At 37.1% G+C, this 26,916-nt stretch overlaps 1 protein-coding gene across 17 annotated transcripts in view; it reads left to right on the forward strand.

The window, feature by feature from the left end:
- Positions 1–26,916, forward strand: part of LOC136833710 (sodium/hydrogen exchanger 9B2-like) — a 317,786-nt gene that overhangs the window by 274,584 nt on the left and 16,286 nt on the right. For 16 of the 17 annotated variants that reach the window (XM_067095905.1, XM_067095912.1, XM_067095900.1 and 13 more), the window contains 7 exons: positions 3,945–4,159; positions 5,540–5,805; positions 13,288–13,470; positions 16,366–16,541; positions 17,587–17,765; positions 20,021–20,104; positions 23,659–23,742. In XM_067095905.1, the coding sequence (XP_066952006.1) occupies positions 3,945–4,159; positions 5,540–5,805; positions 13,288–13,470; positions 16,366–16,541; positions 17,587–17,765; positions 20,021–20,104; positions 23,659–23,742 (1,187 nt within the window). Of the gene's footprint in view, positions 1–3,944; positions 4,160–5,539; positions 5,806–13,287; positions 13,471–16,365; positions 16,542–17,586; positions 17,766–20,020; positions 20,105–21,345; positions 22,578–23,658; positions 23,743–26,916 lie in introns of those variants that run through there. The other variant, XM_067095916.1, reaches the window with a different exon arrangement.

Below are 26,916 nucleotides of genomic sequence, written 5' to 3' on the forward strand. Positions count from 1 at the left end.
GAAGACTGCCATGTTTGTTAAATTTCAGTTTTATGAAAGATTTTAATTGAAAATTTTTTATACTGTAATTCCTTAACCAGTGCATGCATTTTTACACTTTTCATAACCACAACTAATTGCTTGTAAGAAGAGTTATATATGCAGGAACTCTAGTTCTCAAACCTTGATGTTCATGTTTAATTCTTTATAATGACAAAATTACTGTATTTGTGACTATTTATGGTAATTCCCTCCACTCTGTGAGGACATTTGCCTTATTATTAGAGTAGAAGTTCATATAATTATGTTGCATTCATAATTTATATTATCATTACAGCACATAGCACTCATATAACATCAGGTAATTGTTATCAGAATGTTTGTTACTTAAAGTGACTGTGAATTTTTCTGTAAACTTTCTTTTTATTGAGTAAATGCAAAACCAAAAATATATGTTTTTAGTGGAATAAAACAGAAAATAGTATGGAAAGATATATCCATTCAAGTCTCAAATGAACAGCAAGTAAAGCAGCAAATGCCATTAGTTTACTGAAGTGTTATGGCCACACATTAGACAAAAACAAAAGTAGTTTTTCTTCTGGTTTAGGTTGCTTTTATGAGTTTTACTAATATGCCTGACACATATTTATGTGGTACAGTTTTTTTTTATAGTACACATATTTTTCATAGTGAAATTGATTTTTAATCGTAAAATTTAGTGGGGAAAAAGGGGGAAGAAATCATCTGACCTTGGTCAGAAATAGTTTGGAAGGTACTAGTTAATTGTTTACAATGTCTTTTGCAGTAAATTATTTTGGCTGAAACTGGCGGCTTATTCAGTTTAGTGGTTTTCTTCAAACAGTCTGTGTACCATCCCTAAGGTACTAGTTAATCAAGAAATTAATTTTACAAATGTGAGTAATGGTGATGATTATGATGAATTCTTTATGTAATATTGTCTGTTTTCCACCTGAAATTTTATCTTCCCCTGAAAACATAAGTACATATGAAGCCTTGGGAGGTACGGTACATGCAGATGTTGGATCATAGATTACCACTGTTGCTCTTGGTTTTGTGCAGTGATATTTGTACTGCTGACTTGGTAGTTATTAGTCACAGTTTTGTGTAGTGGTATAGATTGATGGTGTTTGTAGTGTTGGGCAGTTTGCATGGTTCTCATGAAAGTTAATGCCACAGTTAATATACTGCACTGAGAACATTTTTTTCATATAATATTTGTAGATGATCCATCTTGTTGCAAGTACCTTTGCTCTACTTTTTGAGTGGCCTTTTCACCCATGCTTTTTCATGTTGTTTATTTATGTCCTGATTATTTTTAATTTACTGTAGAACATTGTAGTACAGCATTGGTATTTTTGTAGCTTTATTAAATGATTTAAAAATTTTAAATATTTAGAATTGTAGTAGACCTCCAGAAGTTTTTCTAGATAGTAAAAGTATAGTACAGTATATAGTGTTAATATAAGTCACATTAGATTAGTTTAGCTCATTTAAAGTGCATGACAGGTTTGAAAGCGAAGTGTTAGTCCTCAGGTAAAAGTGAGTTGTTCGTTGATGCCACTTAATGTGATGAACTCTCCTTGAAGTATTACAATAAAAATTCCTTTTATTTAGTTGTTAAGGACTGTACCTGAGGTGTAACAGACTAATGAACTGTTCATTCTCCATAGTGCCACAAAAGAAAGACCAAGACTCACTGTGTAAAGAGAGTTTTTATTGAAGTCAGTTTGTTGTTTCCAACAAAGAACTTGGATTTCCTACAAGGAGTAAACCATTGCATAACTTCCTTGAGTTTTCAACTTTGTCTTACCTAAGTTATCATGACTTTGTCCAGGTGTTAGGGAGGGGTGAATTTCTTCAGTCATCTATGGTTTTTGCTTTTCATGTAAATTACCTAGATTAAAATAATTCCTTGTAAAGAGAATACTGCAGTGATGAACAAGGCCTGACATTTTATCCCTGGAGACTTGTATATCCTGTCTTTAGCGTAGGATATTTTCAACACTGTAAGTAAATCTTAATTTAGATTTATTCAGCTTCCTTTGGTTCATATGTATTAATTTTAATTAGGTATTGCTTTGCAAGACTTTTGTCATTTTGTTTATAACTTGCTTGGCTCTATTCATCTTGCTTTAAGCTCAGATAGGCTGGTCAGCCCAAACAAAACATCAGTAACATCCCGGAATGACAAGGTTTCTTAAAACAGTAAAGGAATACTAGATTTGCAGTTCAGTTTTAACGTTTTACAGTAGCTATCTACATTCTTTCAAGGTTTTAGGATCCAGGTACAAACCTGGGTATATTTACCTAAGAGCTGAATGGTACCTTGTTCCCCTAAGATAAGCTTTTCATGCGAATTTTGCCCATAGGGGGTTGCTGTTTACAATTTGCCTTGCCAGGCACACTATAAGCAATACTTGAAGTTCTGTGAAGCATCCTTTGGACCCCAAGCTGAATTATTTTATCTCAGATACTTCTATTCTTTTTGGTGTATAATTATCTAGCTGTTAAAGTCCCATTCTAAAACTGTAAGTGTTCATGTTGTTACATTGGTAGTGACACCATAGCACATTGTTATGGTTGCATATCTGCCTAATTGTAGAAATATCTAAAATGTGGAGCAGTGAAATGGTGGGGAGGATTGAAATGATTATAATTATTATTGAGTAGTTTTAACCTGTCATGGGAGAGGAGAGCATGTATATTGGAAAGACCACTGAGTTTGCAGATTGCAGAAACTGAAATGTGAAAATGTCTATATGTATTTACTGAATACCTGATAAGATTAGAAATGGTGTTTGGATGAATGGAACATTTAAGTTATGAGCAATTCTTCATAGAATGGTAATAGGCATAACTTTTTGGTATTCATGCTGTTAGGGAGTACCATTTACAATGTGCCATGCATGGCACAATGTAGCTAGTACCAAAGGTTCTTTGCAGTACCCCCAAGCCCCCAGCTAAATTGTTCAGCCTTTTTATTTGTTCCCTTTTGTCTTTGCTCTTCGCTTGCCAGCCTTATTAGCTTTACATAATTTTATAATGATAACAGTAAAAATACTTCAGTGGTTTCCATGCACTGTACTCCATAAGTGGGAAGTGAAAGTTTTGAAAATTATTTGGGATTTTTAGTTTTTATGATTTAGTTGTATGCACAGGAATACAGGTATCAGTTCCTGTTGACTGTTTATGAGTGCATATGTATTTTTAGTGTTACCTCTTCATAAATGAAGCTCAGTATTAATATGGTTGAAGGTTATTATTATCTTTGATCCAGCCCTTCCCATGTTTTAAGGAAAAGACCCTGAATTAGGCTCTTAAAAGCATATTTCCTTCTCTACTACTGGATACCAATTTGAGGAGAAAAGTAATTACAAATGAAAGGTTCCTTTCTTCCTTTTGAGTTCTTTTCCAACATTTTGGATTTTACAAGAGTTTTACATGCTAGGGGGTTTCGTAGTACTGTACTAGGTATTTTGTATTTGTATATGTCATTTATTCTAAAATGGGAAAAAATATCACCTTGGACAGGATGATTATAATTACCAGGCAAATAGTTGGTATTGTTTATACTGTACTGATATAATGGCTATAGTGGTATGCTGTAATACTTCTGCAAGGTAGGTGCCATTATAATTTGATGTATTTTGTCACCTTTATTTATGATAGTGAACATAAATGTGTTCTGTTTCTTATACTGTATGTATTTCACTGCATGACTGAAAAAGAAGTAATTTAATTGGTGTTTCCTTACATAACTGCTTCTCAGGCTGTTTAGCTTAATAATGTATCATGTATGCCAGCATATATACTAATAATGGGACCGCTATCATATTTACATGTTTTATGTTCATAAATAATAATTATTAAATAAGTACAATGATTTTTGCTGGTATTTTCACCTTGTTCAGTGTATTCAAGTTTTTATATAATTTATTTGACAGGTTCAACAGTCATTGAGGAAAACATGCAAGGCTGGGAGGGAAATTCTGAGAAGAAATTATCAGATAGCGATCTTGGTCATACATCTTACCCCAAAAAGTTAGTTTCCAGTTGTAAATGCTGCCAGGTTTTTATGCGAAAGCATTATGACCTGCCTGAAAATCCTACTCAAACAGAAGCTCTAAAATACGCTTTCACATGCCCTCCCCATGGTAGAGTAAGTATCATTACAGAAAAGTTCATGTTTATGTTTCTTTAGGGTGCTATATGTCATATATAATAAGAACAAAATTTGTTTCAGCAAACCTCTTGGTAGAGTAAGTTATCATCATAGGTATTTTTTATATTAGCATAGTGATTTAGTAGTTTCTTGCTGTTAAGCAGTGAGTTGTAACTTTAAGTTTATAACTTTTCATCCTCTTCATCCCCTCCACTATCCCTAAACCAAGGGGTTGGTTATCTTGGTGTGTCTTCTTCAACTATTTCTGTCAAAATTATCAGCCTCAGCTATACCATTTTTCTCCAAGTCCTCCATCATTTTGTCTGGTCATCTAATCCTTGGCCTCCTTGTCAGCCTTTTGCCCTTAACAGATTACATCCAGGCCATTCTCAATCATCCTTACCACATGCCCACCATCTCAGTCTCAAGTCTCTTATAATATCTGTGATGTTTAACGCTCTTGCACTTCTGATTTCTTCATCTTCTAGCCTTCATGCAGCAAGATCCCCAAAATTCACCTCAGCATCTTCATTTCTTCTTGCTCCAGCCTCTGTTCTCCTTTCCTTCTTAATGTCTGTGTTTCTGAACCATATATCTTCACTGATACATCTGTTTCATAGCAACCTCATTAACCATATATATCCCTATATACAGTTTGTATCCCAGTCTTCCCAGGTTCACTAGTTTTGTCCAGTAGACAAAAGGTAGTCATGTGCATGGGCTATCTAGACCTTAAGGTGCATCTCAACTTATAATTTTTGTTAACTTACATTACTATGAATAACTCTGTTCACATTCACCAGATGTTTACAGTGCAGGGGGTTACTATTTCAGTGCTTGCTAATAACTGATTTTCCATTGTTTCTGTGAATCATCATTGTGATGTCACCCCCTTTTCATTTTAGTGCTCTAAGCAAGCAGTAAAAGAATGAATTATTCATTCAGCAGGTACTGCGCATTTGCAGAGCTGTTTTCAATTGCCTGCTTCATTAGGTATTAGTCTCCCTGAATTATTAACTTTTTGTTTGCTGGAGAAATTAGCTCTCTTATAGTGCTTGGTGCATTTGAGTCTGTAATTTCATATATTTTCAATGTTTGTAACTGTTTTGATAAAGGTTTTATAAGTTAGGTTTTGTCACTTTGATTGACTTCCTCTTAAATGTTGGAGTTACTGTGGAGCTTGTGTGTATTCTTTTATTATTAAAAGAATTCCCACCAACAAATGTTTACCTTTTATTTATGAAGGAACAGTAATGGTTTGTATCTAGGAAACAAGCTTTGTTTAGAAAAGAATTAATCCTATAAAAGTTAGTTTAAATTTATTGCCAAAATACAGTATTTAGCATCAAAATTAAAGGGACTTTATGCTTTTTTCAGGTTGGAGACCTTCTCATTTGGATAATTGCAGGATTAGCAGCATGGGGTTGCTTGATCTCAATCACAGGTGATAAAGCACTCCCTGGAGGAAATTTTTTTAGTTTAATAGTGCTCTATATAATGGCAATACTGGGTGGTGAAGCCGTCCAGCTTCTTGGGCTGCCATCCCTTCTTGGTAGCCTTTTAGTTGGGATATTTTTTAGAAGCATCCCAGGACTCAATGTCATTGGAAGCAACATTGACTTCCAGTGGTCAGCAGCACTGAGGTAAGTAAAGTATTTATTACTGTATCATATTTTATCATATTTAATATTTAAATATTTGTCTGAAACTAAAGTACAGTATGTAAATTTTGTGAAGATAGGTCACCCTTATAATGGTGCTTATAATAATGGACTAAGTAGACTGTGAAAATGGCACTTCCTCCATGCCTATTAGCTGCAGTATTAGGAAATATATTGTATTGCATTACTACTTTTTTATTTACTTTAAAAGAAAGTTCATACTAAATGTATAGTCTGCACAAGAAGACAAGTACTGTATATAATTAGCTGGAAAGGTATGAAGGATTCATTGGCAACTGCAATTTTTCTCAACTGTCTTGTAACTGGATTTTTATATAATCTCAGTTTTTAGCATGGAAATCCCTAGTCAACTGAGTTGGAGTTTCTCCATCTCCTCCGTGACTGGATTGCACCTCGTTAACCATCTTGGTAGTTAAAGGTCAGATATATTGTTCTCTGATATGGATGTCTGCTTCTGCCAGAGATTTATCTCTTTTAGATAGAATGGTTTGTGGGGCTAGGTTTCTGTTTCCTAACATTAGCAGTTAAGACTGGACCTGTAATGGATATTCTCTTGTTTGTCAATTTTTCTTGAGTTGTATATTAACAGAGTACTTTCACTATCACAATTGATCCCTGATCCTCTTTTCCTGCCAAGAGTGACCAGATTTGCTGAACAGCAGCACCAATATGTAGTAAATGTGCTTCACTGTCGAACTTCTCAGTTCCAAAGGTCTTTTATTCCTCATACGGTTGGACTGTGGAACAGTTTCCTGAGGATGTTGTGCTATTAGAACCTCAAAAGTTCAAGTGAAGATGCAATGCATCAGTAACCTACAACAATTTTCCTTGTACTTTAATAATTTTTTTATATTTATATGTAATTCTTTATTAATTTGTTACTTCATTTTTTTGAATCATTGATCTTTCCTTTGTGTATTTCCTATTACTCTGGTATTTCATTCAAATGAACTCCATATTCTTTGGAAGCTTGAATTTCTAATAGATAGCCCCTGTGGGCTTGTTCCATATGAAAAGGGTTCATCTTCTGAATAATAATAATAATATAATGATTCTATGGGACCATGGCAAGTCCGAGTGGCTTGACAGTACTGTTGGCACCTTGTCCTTCCTTTCATTGCTTCTCTGTACAGTGTCCAGCTTCACTTAAAGAGCCAAGTTCTAGTATCTCTTCTTTGGATTGGAAACCAAACCTCACTCATACTACACCTTGGAAAAATCTCAGACATTCACTGAACAATAAAACCAGTAATCTAGACTATATACCTGGAATCCCGGGTCATCTGGACTGAATATGAATCTGCAGATGCATTTTCAAGGGAATTAACTGGAACTACAAATTAATGGAGCGGGAAAACATTTTCAGAAAATGTTAAAATACTCAAGTTTTCCTAATTAATATTATTCACAATAGGATTTTAGAAATGTAATAAAACATTGAAGTTTTACTGTATTTAAAGACATTAAAATAGAAATACTGTATTAAAAAATGTTAGATTGAATTCACAGGGAAAAGGATGAAATGTTCTTAAGTGACAGTTGTATACACAGAACAAACCTAGGGTCTTAACATTAGGATATTAAGATTTATCCTAATGCCCTAATGTTAAGACCGAGGTTTGTTAGTTATGAAAAATGCAGATTATTTTTTTTTTTATTTGTGATTTGTTCATACACGGAACAAACTTTGGGTCTTGACATTAGGACAGTAGGATAAATCTGCTAATGCCAACTGGAACTGGTAAAAAATTCAATAGAAATGTTTATCAAGAAACTGGTGGCATCTGTCCTCTGTCACGAGTTAGGTGGAACAACACCGACCCAAGCTGAGACTCGTGACACATCAGTATTCTTCTTACTGCCCTTGAGTGAGGACGTCTTGTTCTTTCTCTCCTCCCTAAAGCTGGTTCTTTGTTTGCCCATGTCTCCTTTGTGTGCTTCAGTGTGAAGGTTTTATGTGCTTGTGGGGAAGAGTTGTGTTTATCATAGATACCAAAATCCTGCTGCTAGCTCCATCTCTGATTCCCAAAAACCTCAGAGGTTGTGCCCTGGTGTTGGAGGATTCCCTTGTTCTCATTTCGTAGTCTCCATGAATACGGATCCCCGTTCAGCAGAGCAATTGTATGTAATGTCATTAATCCATGTTCAGAATGTTGTTCTTGTTTGGTGGATCAGTGGAAGGGGTTCTCCGAGAAGGGTCAGCACAAGAGGAAGACAACGACACCAGCCTTGTTAGTTGGTTCTGTGTCTCTTTCTTCATCTTTTTAGCCTCCTCTTGAGGATGCCCCTTCTTTTGAGAGGCCAGTTCCAGTTGCTTCACTTTCTGTATTAGATTTTTCCCCATACCCTTTCCTGTTCTTTCAAGATTTGTTGAGGGATGTATTGAGAGGGGTTTTGGGAGAATTTTTGTCTAATTATGCCTCTTCTCTCCCTTTGGCGACGGGGGTGCCATTGCCATCTTTGTCCCTCTTTCTAGCCTCTGATGCACAGAAGATGGCAAGTGTTTGGGCATCATTAGGCCTATCAGGAGTACCAACCTTGGATGGCCTGTTGTCTCACTGCTTGGCTTCCCGATACCCAGTACCATCTACTGTGGCTGCTCCTGTTTCCGGGCCTCCACTATATAGGGTCTTGTGCTGCAACATCTAGCAGGACACATATGGTACCAACCGCGCTTCATTATGGGTCACCCCTTGTTCTGCCGACAGTGGTACCAACAGCTTCCTCACGTGATTCGTCTGCTGTTGTGACGTCACAGCCAGTTCCCTCCGTGACGTTACCTTTGGCTTCGTCAACCTTAGTGATGTCACAGCCTGCTGCTACTATGACGTTGTCTGCTGCACCATCTGTGGATTTCCTGGTCGAAACAGTGTTGGAGAGACTGGTTCGGTGATTGAGGAGAAATGTATTTGTGCATGTAAGAAGAGACATGAATCTTCTGCATTGTCGCCAATATCACAGATGTCTGTGTCCCCTGTATGTGCTCCAGTCAAGCATTGGAGAATTGGGAACTTCCTGTCTGATCTAGTGCCAAGAAAAGAGGGATCATTTCTTCTTCGTCTTGGAACTGGGACAGTCACATTCCAATCAAGAGGTGTGTTTCAGAATCAGCAGTGGCTCCCAAGTTGTCAACTTTACATGACCTTGGTTCTCCCATGTTCGTTCACCCTCAAAAGGCTACAGGCGTAGGGGATGTTCGAACCTCCTCCTCCTTGGCTGTGGGTCATGACTCTTTGGCCATGGGCAATGTTGGGGTGTCATCAGGAATCGTATGGATGTGTGTGGGTGATAGCGTTCATCTGGCAGATTCGGACTCAGATACGCAAGGGCCTCTCTCTAAAAGGAAACATGATGCGGTGCCTGTGTCTCCTGTTTGGCGTACAGGCAGTCCCCGGTTATCGGTGGGGTTCTGTTTCTGAGGGTGTGATGATAACCGAAAATCGCCGCTAATCAAAAATCGGCGATTTTCAGGGGTTATCGGTGCCGAAAAGTGCCAATTTTCGATTATTGGCACCTCTGTTAGGTATGTCTCAGCGCCGATAAGTAGAAATCGGCGATTTTCAGCGCTGAAAATTGCCAATTTTCGTCGCTAGACAAGCCCCATAAAACCGAATCGCTGTTAACCGAGCCCACCGTTAACCAGGGACTGCCTGTATTAATGTTTGGAGGAAGGATGTCAGCGCTCTGATCAAGAGATCCCGTGTTGTGGATTCTTGTGATGACGCCCAGACAGATGTGAATGCCTATGCAGTGTCTAGGCTGGTAGAGGATGGAGATGGTAATTGTCCATCGGTCAAGGTCTCGCTCGCCCAGAGGTGTTTGTGGTTCCTCTTCAGTGAGTCACGGCTGAAGGGTGGGTAGGCTCGGTCATAGTTTGTCTCTGGAACAATCGGACATGAGGAATGTACATCGTTCATGGTCGAGAGCGAGGAGCAGATACTACGGACAACGTTTGTCTTCCCCAGGCTGTGAACGGACACTACCAGGCTGGGGGAGGATTCTCGTCCATCATGCGACAAGGGTTCTTCGGGTTCCAGAGCAGATCTTTAGGATCTTCCTGTTCCCTCCATTTCGGGTGGTCAGATTCCACAGGAGGTGGAAGATTTGGAAAGCCAGGAGTTTCTTTCCTCTTATGCAGAAGTTATAGATCTGAATCGTCAGTTCAGTAATCTTTCTAAGAGGACTGAAACTCCTTCCACGATCGCTCCTACAGGTATCAAAGCCCTTTTATGCCCTAAGAAGGATGTTAGGACTTCTTTTGTGCGGATTCGGTCCTTCGTCATGTGAATTCATTGATCTCGGGTTGGGACAACTTGTTATGATAGAACAGACTTTCAAGTTTCTCCCAGCCCCTCTACTTCACCATAGGAGATATTATATAACACAAATTGTTCCACTACCGAATAGGCAGATCAATTTGGACGTCATACGTTTACGGGCAGGCTTAAATTTGGATCAGGTTAGGACATAGTGTCCCTCCCTAATGTGTCGAGAAGTGGCTGTATTGGAGTTGATGGTCGACAGCGATGGCCAAAATTACCTCGTTTGCTGCTGAAAAACTTTTATGAAATTTGGACAGCCTCCTTCCCATTAGTCTTGATTATTAAGGTTCAATTTGTACTGTACTTCAAACATTCTGAACATAATAATGTGCCACACTTTTTTGTATTATAAAAGTAATTGTTTAAAGAGATAGCTTAAACGGGCATAATATGAGTGCACAGGGATTTTTTATGGATTTAAACTGTTAGCAAGATATATAGCAGTAAAACAAATGTCTGTTAAATACTGTATATACTCCTGTAATGCGCACTCTCACGTATCATGCGACCCCCAAATTTTCACCCTTGAAAAATTATTTTATCATGTATCTTGTGTATCATGTGAGTTCCTTTTTTGAGAGACCAAATTACAATAGACTAACCTCTTTCTCCATCTCTTTATCTATCCCCTCTTCATGGTAAATAAATTAAAGAAGTAAAAGAGAGTGATAAAAGTATCGTTATTTACGTGATACTCGTGCAAACACACGCAGCCATAAACAAATGAATGAGAAACAGCTGTTTTCCTGTGAACAACCAAATTGGATAACAACAGCTGATTTGCTTGCATTTCTACCACCGTATGATAGTAAAAAAATTACTGTACCGTAGTTATGTTACAAATGACGTTAAGTAGAATAGGACTGATGTATTTTTACATTATTCCCTTATTTGCTATGGAGAAAAGATTGGCAAAGAAATATACTTCTAAATTTAATATGCAAGTTGTAGCTGAAGCTGAGAAAACATGTTCATGCTGCTAATGACTATAGATTATTGTGCATCGGCAAAATGAATGAAACCACTCTAAACTTTGATATGCCATCAAACTCAACCATAAATAAATTGGAGAAAAGTATTTTAATCATAACTACTGGACATGAAAGAACACATTTTACGTTGTTTTTACAGCGTTAAAAGATAAATATGTAAAGCTCATATTATGACAAAATCATGTGAAAATAGCAAATGGAATCTGTTGAGTTTTTACACAAAAAACATGCCCCCAATGCCATCTGTTAGTGAAAAAATAACTAAGTTTAGTTCACAACGAGACGTATCTAAGTCATATTTCGACTTAAAATCACTTCGTATAACAAAAAATAACCTTGTCCCATATAAAAAGAGTATCTAGAGATTCATTTATGCTGACTAGAAGCAAGAAAATTGCTTTGAGTTGAATTAAATATGGCAAAATAAATTTATTTCCAAATCAAAACATTGATCGCTATGTTTGTATTTTATAGTACAATACAGTAAACCACCTATATTTAGGGGGAGATGCATACCACCCCCTCCATGAATATCTAAAATCTGCGAATACTTAAAAATACCCTCTAAAAACACTTAGAACTGCCTATTTTAATAGTTCAAACACAAGAAACCCTCTAAAAATGCTTATACATGAGTATTTTAATAGTTTTATCACAAAAGTGCATTTAGTCATGAAAATATGAAAAAACAGTAATTAGTGAATATTTCTCAGTGAAAAATACTGCGAATAGGTGAATTTTCTGCGTATAATGTGTATATATGTTCCATAGAGAAATCTGCGATAGTAGGTGAGTCCGCGAATCGTGAGAACGTGAATACGGGGTGCTTACTGTAGTAATATGAGAATACAGTAAACCCCCCGTATTCGCGGTCTCACAATTCGCGGACTCACCTATTTGCAAATTTCTCTGTGGAACATATATACACATTATTCACAGAAAGTTCGCCCATTCACAGTATTTTTCACTGAGAAATATTCACTAATTACTGTACTGTATTCTCATATCATTTTCATGACCAAATGCACTTTTTGTGATAAAACTATTAAAATACTCAGGTATAAGCATTTTTAGAGGGGTTTTTTTGTGTTTGAACTATCAATATAGGCAGTTCTAGGTGTTTTTAGAGGGGATTTAAGTATTTGCGGATTTTAGCTATTCCCGGGGGCATGTGGTACGCGTTCCCTGCGGGTACGGGGGGTTTACTGTATGTACAATATTGTTGGATACAGTGAAGTAAGGCATAACTTTTTAAAAGATCCATGGAAAAGATGCATACTCATTATGTTTGTATTTTATAATACAATACTAATATGTGAATATTACATATGCTAATTTTATATCTCATGTTTGATGCGACCCCCTTAAAATTAGCTTCAAAATTAGATCTTTAAAAGTCACATGATATGCAAGTATATATGGTAAGTGGAGGTCTCAAAAATGATCTACAATCATGGATTTTCCATTGATTATATTATATGACGTATGTCAAGGTAAAAACTTGAATCTGCAGTAAAAAAAAAAAAAAAAAAAGAGGGTTCAAAACAGTTGCATATTGTCATTAAAATGAATGCAAATATGGTAAACTCATGAATCAAGTTAAAGAAACTGATGATTATATGAGTCATATACTGGGTTTGGTTAATTATTTGAGCATGCAGTAAATGGTGCGTATTTGCTATTGGTTGAAACTTTGTGTGATTGATTTATCCCTGTTTACATGACCTTTTATTAAAAATATCATTAGTTTAACATTAACTTTTGTCCATTTTTTATATTTTTTTATTTGCTCTTTGAAATGTTATATCCTAGGTTAATATGGTTATTTATTTGCATTCATTGTGTGCTTCATTTAAATTTCCATTGTAGTATTAATTTTTTCTTTGTCACTTTATTTTTATTTTTAATCCAGAGTTTCGTATTGGTGTTAAATTTTGTGATGATTTGTTTTTCGTCTTACCTCATTTTATCACATAGTTCTCAGGCAGTTCCTTATCTTTTAAGTAAATATCTTCATGTTGGAACATACAGTATATAATTTCCAACATATGGTATTCAGTTTTCATGTATCAGGTCTCGTGGATAGTGAGCTGGTAATTACTTTTAACTGTTTTTCTTTTATTTTGCAGGGGTATTGCTCTAGTAATTATTTTAATACGTGCTGGATTGGGCCTGGACCCTGTTGCCTTAAGAAAACTTAGTTTTACTGTTATACGACTCGCATTTAGTCCATGTTTAGTGGAAACTGTGTCAACAGCAATTGCTGCATGGTTACTCTTGGGACTCCCATGGAGTTGGGGTTTTATGCTAGGGTAAGTTATCTTGTATTTTTAATATTATTTAATAGAGGATTTATTTTTCATATATATTTTTACTAGTAAAGGTTTACTCTTTACAGTAAGCAAGTTTTGTCCAGAACAATTCATTTTACATATTATGCCCTTTCCTATTTTGCCAAATTGTGCATCTCAGACTCTCAGCATTTCTCATTCCAAAGCATATTTTATGTTGTATATTGTATTTCATACATTCAACAAATAAGCTTTCTTACCTAAATTGACCACATATTTGGAAGCTGAATACCTCTACTGATAGTAGAGTGCTGTAGACCTGAAATGCCCATCTGGGAGTGTCGGATAAATATTTCTAAATGTTTAGAGTATTTCCAGGAACTTTGATTGGAGGCTGATGCTTACATGTAGATGCTATCTTAACCTTTGATACTTATATAAATGATCAGTTTAATATGTACAAGTGATAGTCTGTATTTTGTCCATAATTATACTGTATAGATTGTAATGCCTTCATAATGTTTTAGAATGATATAGAATTTATCTTAAAAATGGTTAAAAAAGCTAAAGTAATGATCACTTCAGCGAATTTCAATATTTCCATTATGTTGTCACACACAGACTCTACAAGTGGCTATGTATGAAAGCCAATCTTGTTTGGGAGTTTTAATGATAAAAATTTTATTCAAATGCCCATGCATTCCTTTTGCTACCTTCCTTTAACCTGTTACCTGTGCATGCCAATATATTAGCAAGTTTTACATTACTGTTTTTGTCCTTATTCTTTTATTGATTCAGAAAGGATTGTAATTACTTATTCTCTTGCTAATTTGCTTTCCATGGTAATTTGGCACTTTAGTCATGTACTGCACTGCATCTTAATTTGTAGGAATAGTGTTGGTTAATTATAGATTTTCAAGTAATTATCACTGGGCATTCTCATTAGCTCTCTTTTTTCCTTTCCCTGGGGCTGCATAAAATTTGTATGGTTTATGAGATTTTTTCATGATTTTCAGTTTTATATCAGTAACTTACCAAATAATTACATAGCTATTAGTTTCTACTTTACTCACCATGTCAAAATTCAAAAATCGCCCTAGGGCTCTTTTGTTTTGGGTGTAGATAGCTTGCCCCGCCCACTTTCGGGGAAGAATAGGTACAACACAGCTAAAGAGCTCCATTCTTTTCTGCCTCTGATCTTGGTCCCCTGATTCCTCAAATACACCAATATGGTTGTGTGGTCTAACATTATTCTCACCGAATTGTCTTTAATGAGGAATGTGAAATCTTATAGACTGCTTTCAACTGCAGAGACTAAGAGGTAGCTTGAAAGTCCAGTTGATAAGTCTCCTTCCTTGTCTAGAGAGACCAAAGGGATTCCTATCCTGAGGTTTCAGATATCTTGTTGCCACAAAAGATTTCTGCCTGTCATCTGGAATGGTGCTTGCATGGTTATTTGGGTGAATTGCTCCATTCCAGTACTGTATATGAGAAGCAACAGCTGAATAGAATGAATCCTAATTTTGACCATCCAGGACCAATTTTTCTGGAGAGTTGATATGGCCTACAAGTAGCAGGTGAATAGAATAAATCCTAATTTTGACTGTCCAGGACCAATTTTTCCAGGGATATGATATAACCAGTCAAAACTTGCCTTAATGTGTTAGGGGATCTGGCCTCTATAAAAATCTCTACATCATTGCAGACTACTTCTGGATCCTGTCTTTTGCTGGATAAACCAAAGTTCTACCTTGTCCACAGCTATTCATGAATAAGTGATCCTCATAATTAGTAGAAATTCCAACTCTCTTTGATCCAAAAACCTAGGTACTGACACTGCTGGGGAATGTAGGGGAGATGATACAAAGTTTTGTGATGCATTCATTACAAGTTGATCATCCAGTTACCTGCAGAGTCTTATTTTAATGATTATGCGCCCATCCAGCAATTGTCACAAGAACCCTGGTGAAAAATTGAGGACCTATGGCTAATTTGAAAGCAAGCATCCTGAATGGAAGTACCTATATTTCCCAGAAAAAGCAAAAGTATTTTCTGGAAACAAAGTGAATCATATATAGAGATGTATCATGTAAGTTGATGGAGGAAAAAAGTCCCCCTTCCTGGTGGATTGACACACAAACAACTGTATCCATCCCTAGAGAGTTTGTTAAAGGAACTCATTGAACTGGCTGAGGTCATTGATGCAATGTCATTCCCCTGTCATTTTGGGAACTACAAGAAGTCAATTGTAAAGCTCCAGGGAGTCACATATCTCCTCTTCATTGCCTGCTCAGAAAACAATGACCCTCACTTGCTGTGCAGTATAGAGCTTAATACTTTTGCAGTCTGTGGCTATATGAATTGAGCCTGACTGGTTGGGATGCCAGTGGGGCTCTTGTTTATAATAATGGGAGTCAGTAATCTGCCTTGGTGATTTCTGTTACCAAAGGCTCACTTGCCATCTTGCCAAGATCTCAAGAATTTCATAATAACCTCCCACCGGTAAGAGGAGGGTCTGTTTGTAAAATGTCACGACTACCCCCAGTTCTTTCCTAGAGACTTGTGATGTGGCATAACCCTCTGCCTGGCTGAAATGGCAAATTCTGCCATTTAGCTAACAGGAGTGTCTTTATCAACCCATACTTTGCAGTAATTGCTCACCCCCCAACCCCCAAGTTACTCATAGCTGATCCAGACAATACAAACATTGAGTCAGTCTACCCCAAGAGGTCCAAGATGCATGGACTGCCAGTGAGAACAGGTTTTTTCTTCTTCAGTAAAGTGTTTAAAGTTTGCCTGGCTCTAGATTATGGTTAATGTAAAGCAGTGGATTTGTATTGAAATTTAATTCTGTTTGTTATGCAATTACATATTTACTATGTTTTCCTTAAAAGATAAAATTATGTGCTATTTCAGGTTTATCTTGGCTGCAGTTTCCCCTGCTGTAGTGGTTCCTTCTTTGTTGAAACTGGGTGAAGAAGGCTATGGTGTAGATAAAGGAATTCCCACATTGGTCATTGCTGCTGCTAGCATTGATGATGTGTTAGCAATCTCAGGCTTCAGCGTTATGCTCGGGTTAACCTTTGCTGAAGGTTAGTTGTCTTCTGCCTCAATTTTGTTGCGTTCATAGTTTCCATTATCTGAGGCACTTCATATCAGATTTATGTTAACTATCTAAAACTTTTTTTATTAATAAAAAATTCCCCTTAAAATTTCTTTGGTGTTAGTACAATAGTATATTGATTTTCAGCTTATATGTGACCTATTTAAAATAAATTCTACTTATGGCTGATCATGATAGATAATTGTGAATATGGCTATTTGGTCATTTTTTGTGACATGATTAGTCCGAAAACCATTTTTATTATGTGGCAGTTATAAAATATTGCTTTTCAATCTGGATCTAGTTGAACATTGCGGAACTCTTTATAATTATCGTGCCAACCATTGATAATTGTGTGAAAAACCTGAAAGATATTTAATACAGATGTCAAGGTAATTATAACAGACGTTCATTCTAGCCATGCCATACTTCACAAAATGTTAAAGCTAAAAATATTGTTCAGTTATCTGGGTGCCAGCTAGTCTTTCACTCTGCAAAGAATTGCTAATTTGTTATTGTCTAACTCTCATGAATTTAAGGTTAAAACATTGCTAAATGGTTGCTATTTTATAACTCAAGGTGGAAAAATGTGGTGATATTCAGGTAAGAGTCTGGATCTGGATGTTTCCCTAAGGCATTAGGTTGAGTGCAAAATAAGACCATTTTTGAATAAGTAACTTTTCAGTAAAAAAATTATTTTCAATTAAAAAAGGATAAAATCTCTCAGAGGCTACTCCCTATAAGCATCAGTATAATACATAAAAAAGTTAAATTTTCTTTTAAAATGTGGAGAGGCAATCAAATTACCCTTAAAAATACTTAGTAACATTATTTTTTAAGTCCTTCCCTATTGTTTATTTTGGTCAGTCGGCATATTTTCTCCCATGTCAGCAGTCTGGATTGAAGTTTAGTTAGTATAGATAGCAATGATACTGATATTTAGCTTAAGTAATCATGAATAAATTTTAATTCAGTGATTTTACACACTTAAGTTTTGAGTATAGTATTTGTGTCATGTTATCTCTTATTCACAGGTTCACCTACTTGGACGATAGTAAAAGGACCAATTGAGATCTTTGTTGGACTGATGTATGGTGTGATCCTTGGCGTTTTATGTTGGTACTTACCATATAGAGAAAAGAAAAACAGACCCTTGTATAAACTAATTCTTCTCTTTGTACTTGGTTGCTTGGCCCTCTTTGGCAGTCAGAAGGTTTGTAATGCAGCCGTATGTTTTAGTTTGACTCTTTTAATGTAGATAATATATATCCTGCTACCATATATACTTGCATATCATGCAACTTTACAAAATTTAGGGGTCACACCACTTGTGAGATACAAAATGTGTGTGAACTATTGTCCCAGGTTAGGGTGTCACACCAGCAGTATCCATGTGCAAAAGTCAAATAGTACATTTCTATTTAAAATGTTAGTTTTGATAAAACTTTTGTTTTACTTAGTGTATTCAGTTACTGTGTATTGCAAGTACAGTGTTATCATATTACTGTATATAAAATATGAAGAGTGTGATCATGCACCATTTGCATTCTGGTAATATTTATGTTCTCAAAATCATCAGCTAATTAGGTTTTACCAACATCATCATTGCCATGTGCTGCCAGTAGATAGCAGAGTGCTGTACTAGCAACATTCTCACTGCCATTAGTTCAGAATTACTGTACATTTTTCTATAATGTTGAGTTTCAAAAATGCAGCTTACCTTTAATTTATAGATGTAGTAAAATGTAAGTGTAGTAAAAGTGCATTAAGCCAATTTTGGATGTTGCTTTTGTCTCTTCCAAAATGTTTTGCATCTTGCACATTACAGTATATGTTTCTTCAGCTGCAGCTACAACCTGCATCTTGAGTTTAGTCATAGGCTTTTGTAAGGCCTTCTCCATTGAGTGAAGGATGAATAAAAATTTATTTTGTTTATACTTTTGGAAGTCACCACTGAAAATTAGCAAGTTTGTAACAAGTCAGCAACTGTAAAGCAACTCTGAGTATATGATAGTTACAGTAACTATCATCAGCAAACAGCTGTTTCTTGATATGATTGTTTATGTCTGGAGCTGCTATTGAGTATGCCATAGTTTTGCATTAAGTAGTAGGTGGTTGTTAATTATAAGAAATGATAATGAATTATTAGACAAGATGTAGTTGAATGTATATTATTATTATTATTATATTATTATTATTATTATTATTATTATTATTATTATTATTATTATTATTATTATTATTCAGAAGATTAACACTATTTATGTGGAACAAGCACACAGGACCATTGACTTGAAATTCAAGCTTCCAAAGAAAGGTGTTCATTAGAGGAGTTATCAGGAAATCCAGAAAGAAAAGATCTCTTATTAAAAAATAAAAAATAAATTAACAAATTAATAAATAGATAAAAATGTAACTAAATTATTAAAATGCAAGGATAATTGTATTAGGGTAGTAATGCATTGCATTTTTGCTTGATCTTTTGAAGTTCCGATTGCACAACATCCTCAGGGAGCCAGTTTCACAGTCCAACAGTGTGAGGTATAAAGGACCTCTGGAACTGAAGTTTGACAGCAAGGCATATTTACTGCATATTGGTGCTGTTGTTCAGCAAATCTGGTTGCTCTCAGCAGGATAAGAGGATTGGGGAACAATTGTGAATGTGAAAGAGCTCTGTTAAAATGCAACTTACAAAAAATTGACAAACAAGAGACCATCTGTCGATGATCCAAGTCATAACTGCTAATATTATGAAACAGAAACCTGCCACCATAAACCACTCTATCTAACAGAGATAAATCTCTGGCAGAAGCAGACATCCACACTAGGGAACAGTTTTCTTGTAAAGGAAGGACAAATGACCTAAAACAGGTTACATTGATTTTATCACTGTTATAAATGCATGAGGCCTTACATACAATATTTAACTTTCGTGCGGCATTTGCCGACCCTTTCATTAGATTGTTGTTGGCCCGTTACTGCTTTTAGGTACTGTATGTAAAGTTTCTCAGTACTTCTAAATGGTTTTCACATTGTATAAATGTCATTTGCTTTATAATAAGTATTAACCATCACTGATTTGTTTTATTTAGGTGTGAAATCATGATAGAAAGTTGGCATGCCAACTTTCATTGGAACTAAGAAACAATATACCAAAATAACATCCGTATATGGTATGAGAAATGACTTGAATGGGGTATGTCCCCTTTTTGTCACTCATCCTCAGGTTGAATTTCTATCTTTAATTATTGTATCATGTATTATAGTGGAAGAAAGTGAGGAGATATATTGGCATTAAGCAATTAAATGTGTCGAAAGTTTAAGAGGTAGTGTTAGGTTTTAGAGCAATTGTAATGAAATACTCTTAGTAAAATGAAACAATATTTTTGTATTTACTTGTGGGATATGAATTTTTATGAACACTTAAAGTGTGTTATATTCATAATAAAAGTAAAATCTATTTTACAGGCAGCATTAGAAAGTGCTGGGGCTATTGGAGTCTTGACAGTGGCTTTTGTTGCTGGCCTTGGGTGGAGGAAACCAGAAACAGAGGTAAGACTGCTTTTACAGGAACTGAATACCCAATAAAAACACTTCAAGCTCATGGTCTTTGTTTGCTATGCTTAACACTTGTATAATGTTCTGTAAAACTTTTGAGTGACCTTTCGAGGAGCATTGTAGCTGACATTGGGTAATTTCTATTCATGACTTAATGAGGTAGGCTGTCGACAGCTAGATGATTTTTCAAGGAATCTTAATTGCCTTTGGTGTTTTCCATACAATATTTCCATTAAAGTTGATTGATTTAATTATTAGTTCATGCCAAACAAATGGGAAAGCTACTTATCATGGTCGGTGAGGTATCATGCTAATTTATGCCTTGCATCTATAGCATTTTAGTCCTAGTCAGACTCACTGAATTCCATTGGTATGTGTTGGAGTAAACAGCAATATTTCAAATTCATGGGCTGTAAAAGTGGTTGGCTGAGGCAGTTGCACTTCTCTTAATCACAAATCATAGAATTTCAGAACACATACTCGTGCAGTGAAGCAAAGAAACACGATATAATCTCTTTAAAAAAATCACAAAAGGAACTGTTTTTATGTTAGATTAACAACAATTTCCTGTGCATGTACAAATGAAATTAAGTTTCTTTTAACTACAGATCTTAGAATTTCACAATACAGTCTCACACGATTAAACAAAGAAGCATAACCCAATGACTTTTTTTTAAAAATTCATGCAAGGAAGTGTATTTATATATTTAATTAACAAAGACTTGCAGTTGTTTGATTGTCTTTTCTGGAATGCAGGTGTAGTACACATATGCTGTGCACACAATTACACTGTATTTAACTAAATATCTCAGAATTTCTGAACATATGATTATCAGATGAACAGACTGACACTTTAAACTATTATGTCGTGGCAATTTACTCTCTGCAAGTATAAATTAACAAGTACTGTACTGCTAAACACACTGCATTAACCCATAAACGCCTAATGGACGCCATCGTCGACGAAAATTGTCTGTTGGATGTCAAGTGGGCGTACCATACGTTGACTAAAAAATGCTTTTTTAAATATTCGCGGAAAAATAATTATGAAGCCCTAGTTTGCGGGAAGGTTTCAAATCCAGCGCCTTGAGGATGCTGGAGTTCACGGATCAAGCTGTTTTTTTATTTATAAGCGTCACCCAGGCGTGCATACCTTGTAATTCCCTCCTTCTCGTACCAGACAGCATCAGCGTCCGGACCGTCACGAAACTATTTTTAACATCCGTGTTTTGCAGAACTTTGGCGAGTGTTTGCGTATTTGTGCTGCAACAGGACGTTTGCAGAGATGTCTCAAAGCCGTCAGGACCGTGAAAGCGCATACTGCCTGTCGGTAGTGAGCGTGTGAGGCGAGTTTTGAGACTGGGATGCTGGAGAAGGACCCAGCAGCCAGTGACCCAACTTCTCAGCGCCCGTGTTGTTCGCCCGTGTGACGGGCGACCAAGGACCACATCGTGCGCCTTTACGACCCCCTAGGAAGCATCGGGTTGTCTGAGGGGGCATCCGTAAATTTTAAAAAACTTTTCCTTAAGCTGAAAATCAGGCATTTCTTGAGTCACCTTGTCGTAATTTTTCCGCTGTTTTATATTATTCGTTACATAAAAGTGTTATACATCAAAATGTGTGCAATTTCATGTAGCAGAAATACAACAAAAATAAATCATTCTTTTAACTTTTAACAGTTTTGAAATATTTTCATTTAAATCACAATAACAGACAAAAATTTTAACATTGACAATTTTGACTCTACGAAATGCTTGAAAAAATGCAATCGTAAGCCAAAATTCTTACATTCTAGTAACAATCAATCATTTTACCTTTATTCTGCAACAAACGGAAAGTCTCAGCACAATATTTCGATTTATGGTGAATTTTTGAAAAAACTTTTTCCTTCGCTCCTAAAAAATCCTAGCATTTCTTGAGTCACATTGTCGTAATTTTTCGCTGTTTTATATTATTCGTTACATAAAGTGTTATACATCAAAATGTGCGCAATTTCATGTAAAGAAATACAACAAAAAAAAGTCATTCTTTTTAGCTTTTAACAGTTTTGAAATATTTTCATATAAATAACGATAAATAGAAAAAAATCAACCGGTCCAACTTTAACTTTCGATCGAAATGCTCGAAAAAGCGCAATGCGTAAGCCAAAATTCTTACATTCTAGTAACAATCAATCCTTTACCTTCATTTTGCAACAAACAAGAAAGTCTCTGGCACAATATTTTGATTTATGGTGAATTTTGAAAAAACTTTCCTTCCATCCGTCTTGGACCGAACTCCATCTAAAATCCTAGTATTTCTTGAGTCACCTTGTCATATTTTGTTCGCCATTTTATATTATTCGTTACATAAAGTGTTATACATCAAAATGTGTGCAATTTCATGTAGAATACAACAAAAAATTAATCATGCTTTTAGCTTTACCATTTTGAAATATTTTCATATAAATAACGATAAATAGAAAAAATCAACCTTCAGTCAACTGCTAACTCGATCGAAATGGTCCAAAAATGCAATTGTAAGCTAAAAAAACTTACATTCTAGTAATATTCAATCAATTTCCTTCATTTTGAAACAATTGGAAAAGTCTCTAGACAATATTTCGATTTATGCAGAATTTTGAAAAAAACTTTTTTACGTCCGTCGTTAAGAATTCATGCATCATTTGTGATAATATTTTCTCTGTGTTGCTTTAATCGTTTTACAATCTGTTATATACAAAATCATTGCAATTTAATGTACAATACAACTAAAAAAAAATTAACTCAATAGCTTTAACCGTTTTGCTTACAATGTTTTGTATACAATTATATACGAGTTTTTTTTTGTTGTTGTCATATATTCTAATATTTATATATGATAATGATATTTTTCATTTCTGATGGTTGCATACTAAACTTCAGGCAATGAGAAAAAAGGAGCAAAAAAATGAACTCTTAACCTTAAAAACTAAAGCGTGCTGTGATTTTTTTGAAAAACATTTTTTTCGCTTCCGGGCTCTAGCCGAGCGCGCCGGCATACGGAGACGTTTTTGTAAATAGGGCTTCGGCGTTTAAAGGGTTAATGGACCAGTTTGTTGATAATTGTTTCTTAACCTATCAAAAGTGCAGTGCTGCTTCAGACTTACAGTCCCTTAAATTATTATATACACATGAAGATGAGTGACTGAATAGATAACTTTATATTTGAAAAGAAGTAATAATAATTTAATTGTGGTTAGAATTACTTTTGTGACCCTCTGTAAGTAAATATTATATGATTAAGATAGCTTTTGCTCTTCATATTGCTTATAGCCACCCTGAGAACTTTTACTTCTTGCTGCATGTAGTAAAATTAATTCTGCATGAAGTGATTTTTAATTGTTAGAGGAAATCCAGCATTGTGCCAATATAGTATATAATTTTTTAAAAATTTCCTGAATGTAGCATTTATGTTACAATTTAACTTTGTTGTTTGTGTTCCAGTAATGAAGCACCTTTAATAAAGTTTAATTCATAAGTACATGAAGTTGTTTTAGTAATTCATTAACAAAATTTTTCACTTTGTAGGATCCAGAGGTTGAGGATTACTACAAGAGCATTTGGGCATATGTTATGCCTCTTATGTTCAGTTTAATTGGATCAGAAATTAATGTAAGTTGAATTATGTTTTGCTGCAATTTCTTTACTTAAAATTACACGTGTCTAGCTAGATACAAACACTTGGGAAAATTATTTAGTGTTCATACATAAACAGACCTTATATTTTACTTGAAGTGCAGTGGTTAGCAGAGGGATAGAGTTATTCCTGAAAAAAGAAAGTGCTGCACTTTATGTTGGCTAATTGCTGTATTTTGCCACCAGACAAATTTTTATGTAGGATATTACTGATCTTTTATTATGACCTGTAGCATGTACTGTTCATGTGCTTATTCTTGTTGTACTTCCTGTTCATTATTTGCCTTTGGAATTGAAACCAGTATGATTTGTTTGTTGAGCTTAGATGGCAAGGTGATATAATTTTCAGTCATTACAGAAATACTATTAGGCAAAAGATAATTGGGTATTGGTGCCGATACATACCTAACAGAGGCACCGATAACCAAAAATCAGCAATTTTCGGCGTAATAAGCCCCAAAATTGCCGAAAAGCACTGAAAACGCCGATTTTCAGTTAACAGCGATTTTCAGTTGTCATCACACCCTCAGAACAGAACCCCCACCAATAACCGGGGACTGCCTGTAATGGATATCTGAGTGAAAGGTGGCAGCCCCATTCAACAGGTGGCAGAAAGAAATCTTCAGACTGCCCTTATCTTCTTCCACCATGTGGGGACCAAGGAAGACAAGGCCCATCCCAAGCATCATGGCCTCCATCTTCTTTCCAGAAAGGTGATAACATGGATAAACACCCATCCAAGAAGAGGTCGAGGGCAGAATTCACTGGTCCTTCATCCCTGCCTTTCAAGTACCAGAGGTTGGGTAAGTCACAATCAGTGTTGGTCAGCAGGGCTAGTCTTTGTTCTCCTTCAGTCGCATCTGTCTCTTTGTCGTTGGTTTTGTCAGCATCAAGGAACAGTGGTAGGAACGTCTCATCCCATAGCACCAGCAGGACAGCAAGACAGAGCAACTTGAGGTGGCCGGGCCCCTCAGCGTCAGAGAAGAGGCAGCTCTGTTAGTCCCAATCCTGGAGCAGATCAAGCGCAGGACATAGTGGGTCCAGGAAGAATAAGTTCAAGGTTTCTCCCTGTTCCAGTCAACTGTCCTCCAAGCACCATTCACTGGTACAGAGCAGTGACAGGCAAGACCAGACCACTCCACTCTGTAGTGTGTCCTGCCAGAGGTGCACCCCACAGACAGGACCAAGGCCATGGGCTATAACAGTGGAGGGTCCAGCAGCGCAGCACCTCAGTCCTCTTCATCCAGCAGTTTGGCTGTCTCCTTAGTAAGGGACATCAGAGCAGAGACAGCGAGGGACTCCCTTGACTTGAGACAGATCCAATGATTCCTCACACTTGGAATTCTTGGAGGAGAAAAAAGGATTCGTCAAAATCATCAGGTGGATCAGACAGCTCCTAGGCCTGGCCGAACCACCTTAAGCAGAACTGGGGGGCCTGATCCTGCTTTCTTACCTCGGACAAGACGTGGAGGCCCCTCTCCCAGAGATGTGCCAGTCGGTGCAGTTCCCTTGGTCTCCCTTGATCAACAAGGTCATGTGGCACCCCTTACTGGAGGAGCAGCAAGTAGATTCCCCTATAGCACAGACCCCCTGCCTCTAGAAGTCCCCTACAACACAGCCTCTAGTCTTCCCCCCGGTGCAGGCTCTTGGTAAGACATCAGCAGCTCCCCCTCCCTCAAAGCTGCCACAAGTTGGGGGAGTTGCCTAGCAGACAAGCAGGGAACTTGGCAGCAATACAGGGTGGAGGAGTGGACAGCACCTGTCCCTCAGACAGGGATCCAGACTGCCCTTGGGGCAACACCTCCCCCTCTGTCCCAGACTCCAGTACTACAACAGGAAGTGGAGACCATGCTGAAGGAGTCAGTGGAGATCATGGACGACCACGTACCAGGTTTCTACATCTGCCCTTCTCTAGTAAAGAAAGCATGGCGGGTGGTGGCGACCAGTCATAGACCTGTCCACCCTGAATCTCTAGCTCCAGTAGACATCCTTCTCCATGGAGACACCTCAGTCCATCTTGGCATCCATCAGGGGGAATAATTATATGGTGACCATGGACTTGCAGGATGCTTCTCTGCACATCCTCATCCATTAGACATCAAGGAAGTACGTAAGGTTTGTCTCCCAGGAATAGTCGATTAGTTCAAGGCCCTTTACTTTGGACTGGTGACAGCATCACAAGATTTGACTTGGGTTTTCCAGCTAGCTTGGGTGTGGGTGCACACAAAGGGGATAAGACTGTGGAGGTATTTGGATGACTGGTTGATCCTAGCTTCCTCATTCACCAAAGTGGAACACCACAGGGACCAGGTCCTGTCGCTTTGCAAGGATCTGAGAGTAATTGTGAATTTGCCAAAGTCAAACCTCACCCCAAAGCAGATCATCAAGTACATGGGGATGAGGATCACCACCACAGCAGGGAAGGCATGTCCATCAAATGAGAGGATTGCCAACCTGATAAGGGTACCAGAACCATTCCTCAGCTTAACCCAACAACCAGCAAAACAGTGGCAGGTCATGGAAAAATGAGTCCCCAGAGGGAGAGGCCACATCAAATCCCTCCAGTGGCAGTTGAAGATGACCAAGCAGAAGTCACAAAGACCCCTTATGCAGCCAATCAAGATGACAGTCAGAGTTAGGGAGGACCTTTGGTGGTGGAGAGACCCCAAGAACCACCTGCAGGGAGCACCACTCAGCCAACCCTGAGATTCTGGTGTTCTCAGATGTTCTGAAAAGGGTGGGGAACACATCTGAATGGAGAGTTCATTTCCAGGATGTGGGATCCACGTAGAGGGAGGAGCATATTAACTTGCGGAGATGCAAGTTGTCTGGCTGGCTCTTCAACACATTCAGGTGGTGTCATGAGCAACAACACAACGGTGATCGCCTGCATTAACAAGCAAAGGGGCACCATCTGCCTGGAGTTGAACCGCCTGGCAGTGTAGATACACAAATAGGCAGTCCCGGAGTCTGGACCTGACTGCCAGGTACATCCTGGGCAAGAACATCGTTGCCAGCCAGCTAAGCAGAGCAGATCAGGTTGTAGGAATCGAGGGGTCTCTACACCAAAGAGCGGCTGACTTCTTGTTGGAACTGTGGCAGGTGGCAGGGGCCAACAGTCAGTCTGTTCACCACAGCAAGGAATACCAA

Source organism: Macrobrachium rosenbergii, chromosome 52 (assembly GCF_040412425.1).
Source record: "Macrobrachium rosenbergii isolate ZJJX-2024 chromosome 52, ASM4041242v1, whole genome shotgun sequence".
NCBI lineage: Eukaryota > Metazoa > Arthropoda > Malacostraca > Decapoda > Palaemonidae > Macrobrachium > Macrobrachium rosenbergii.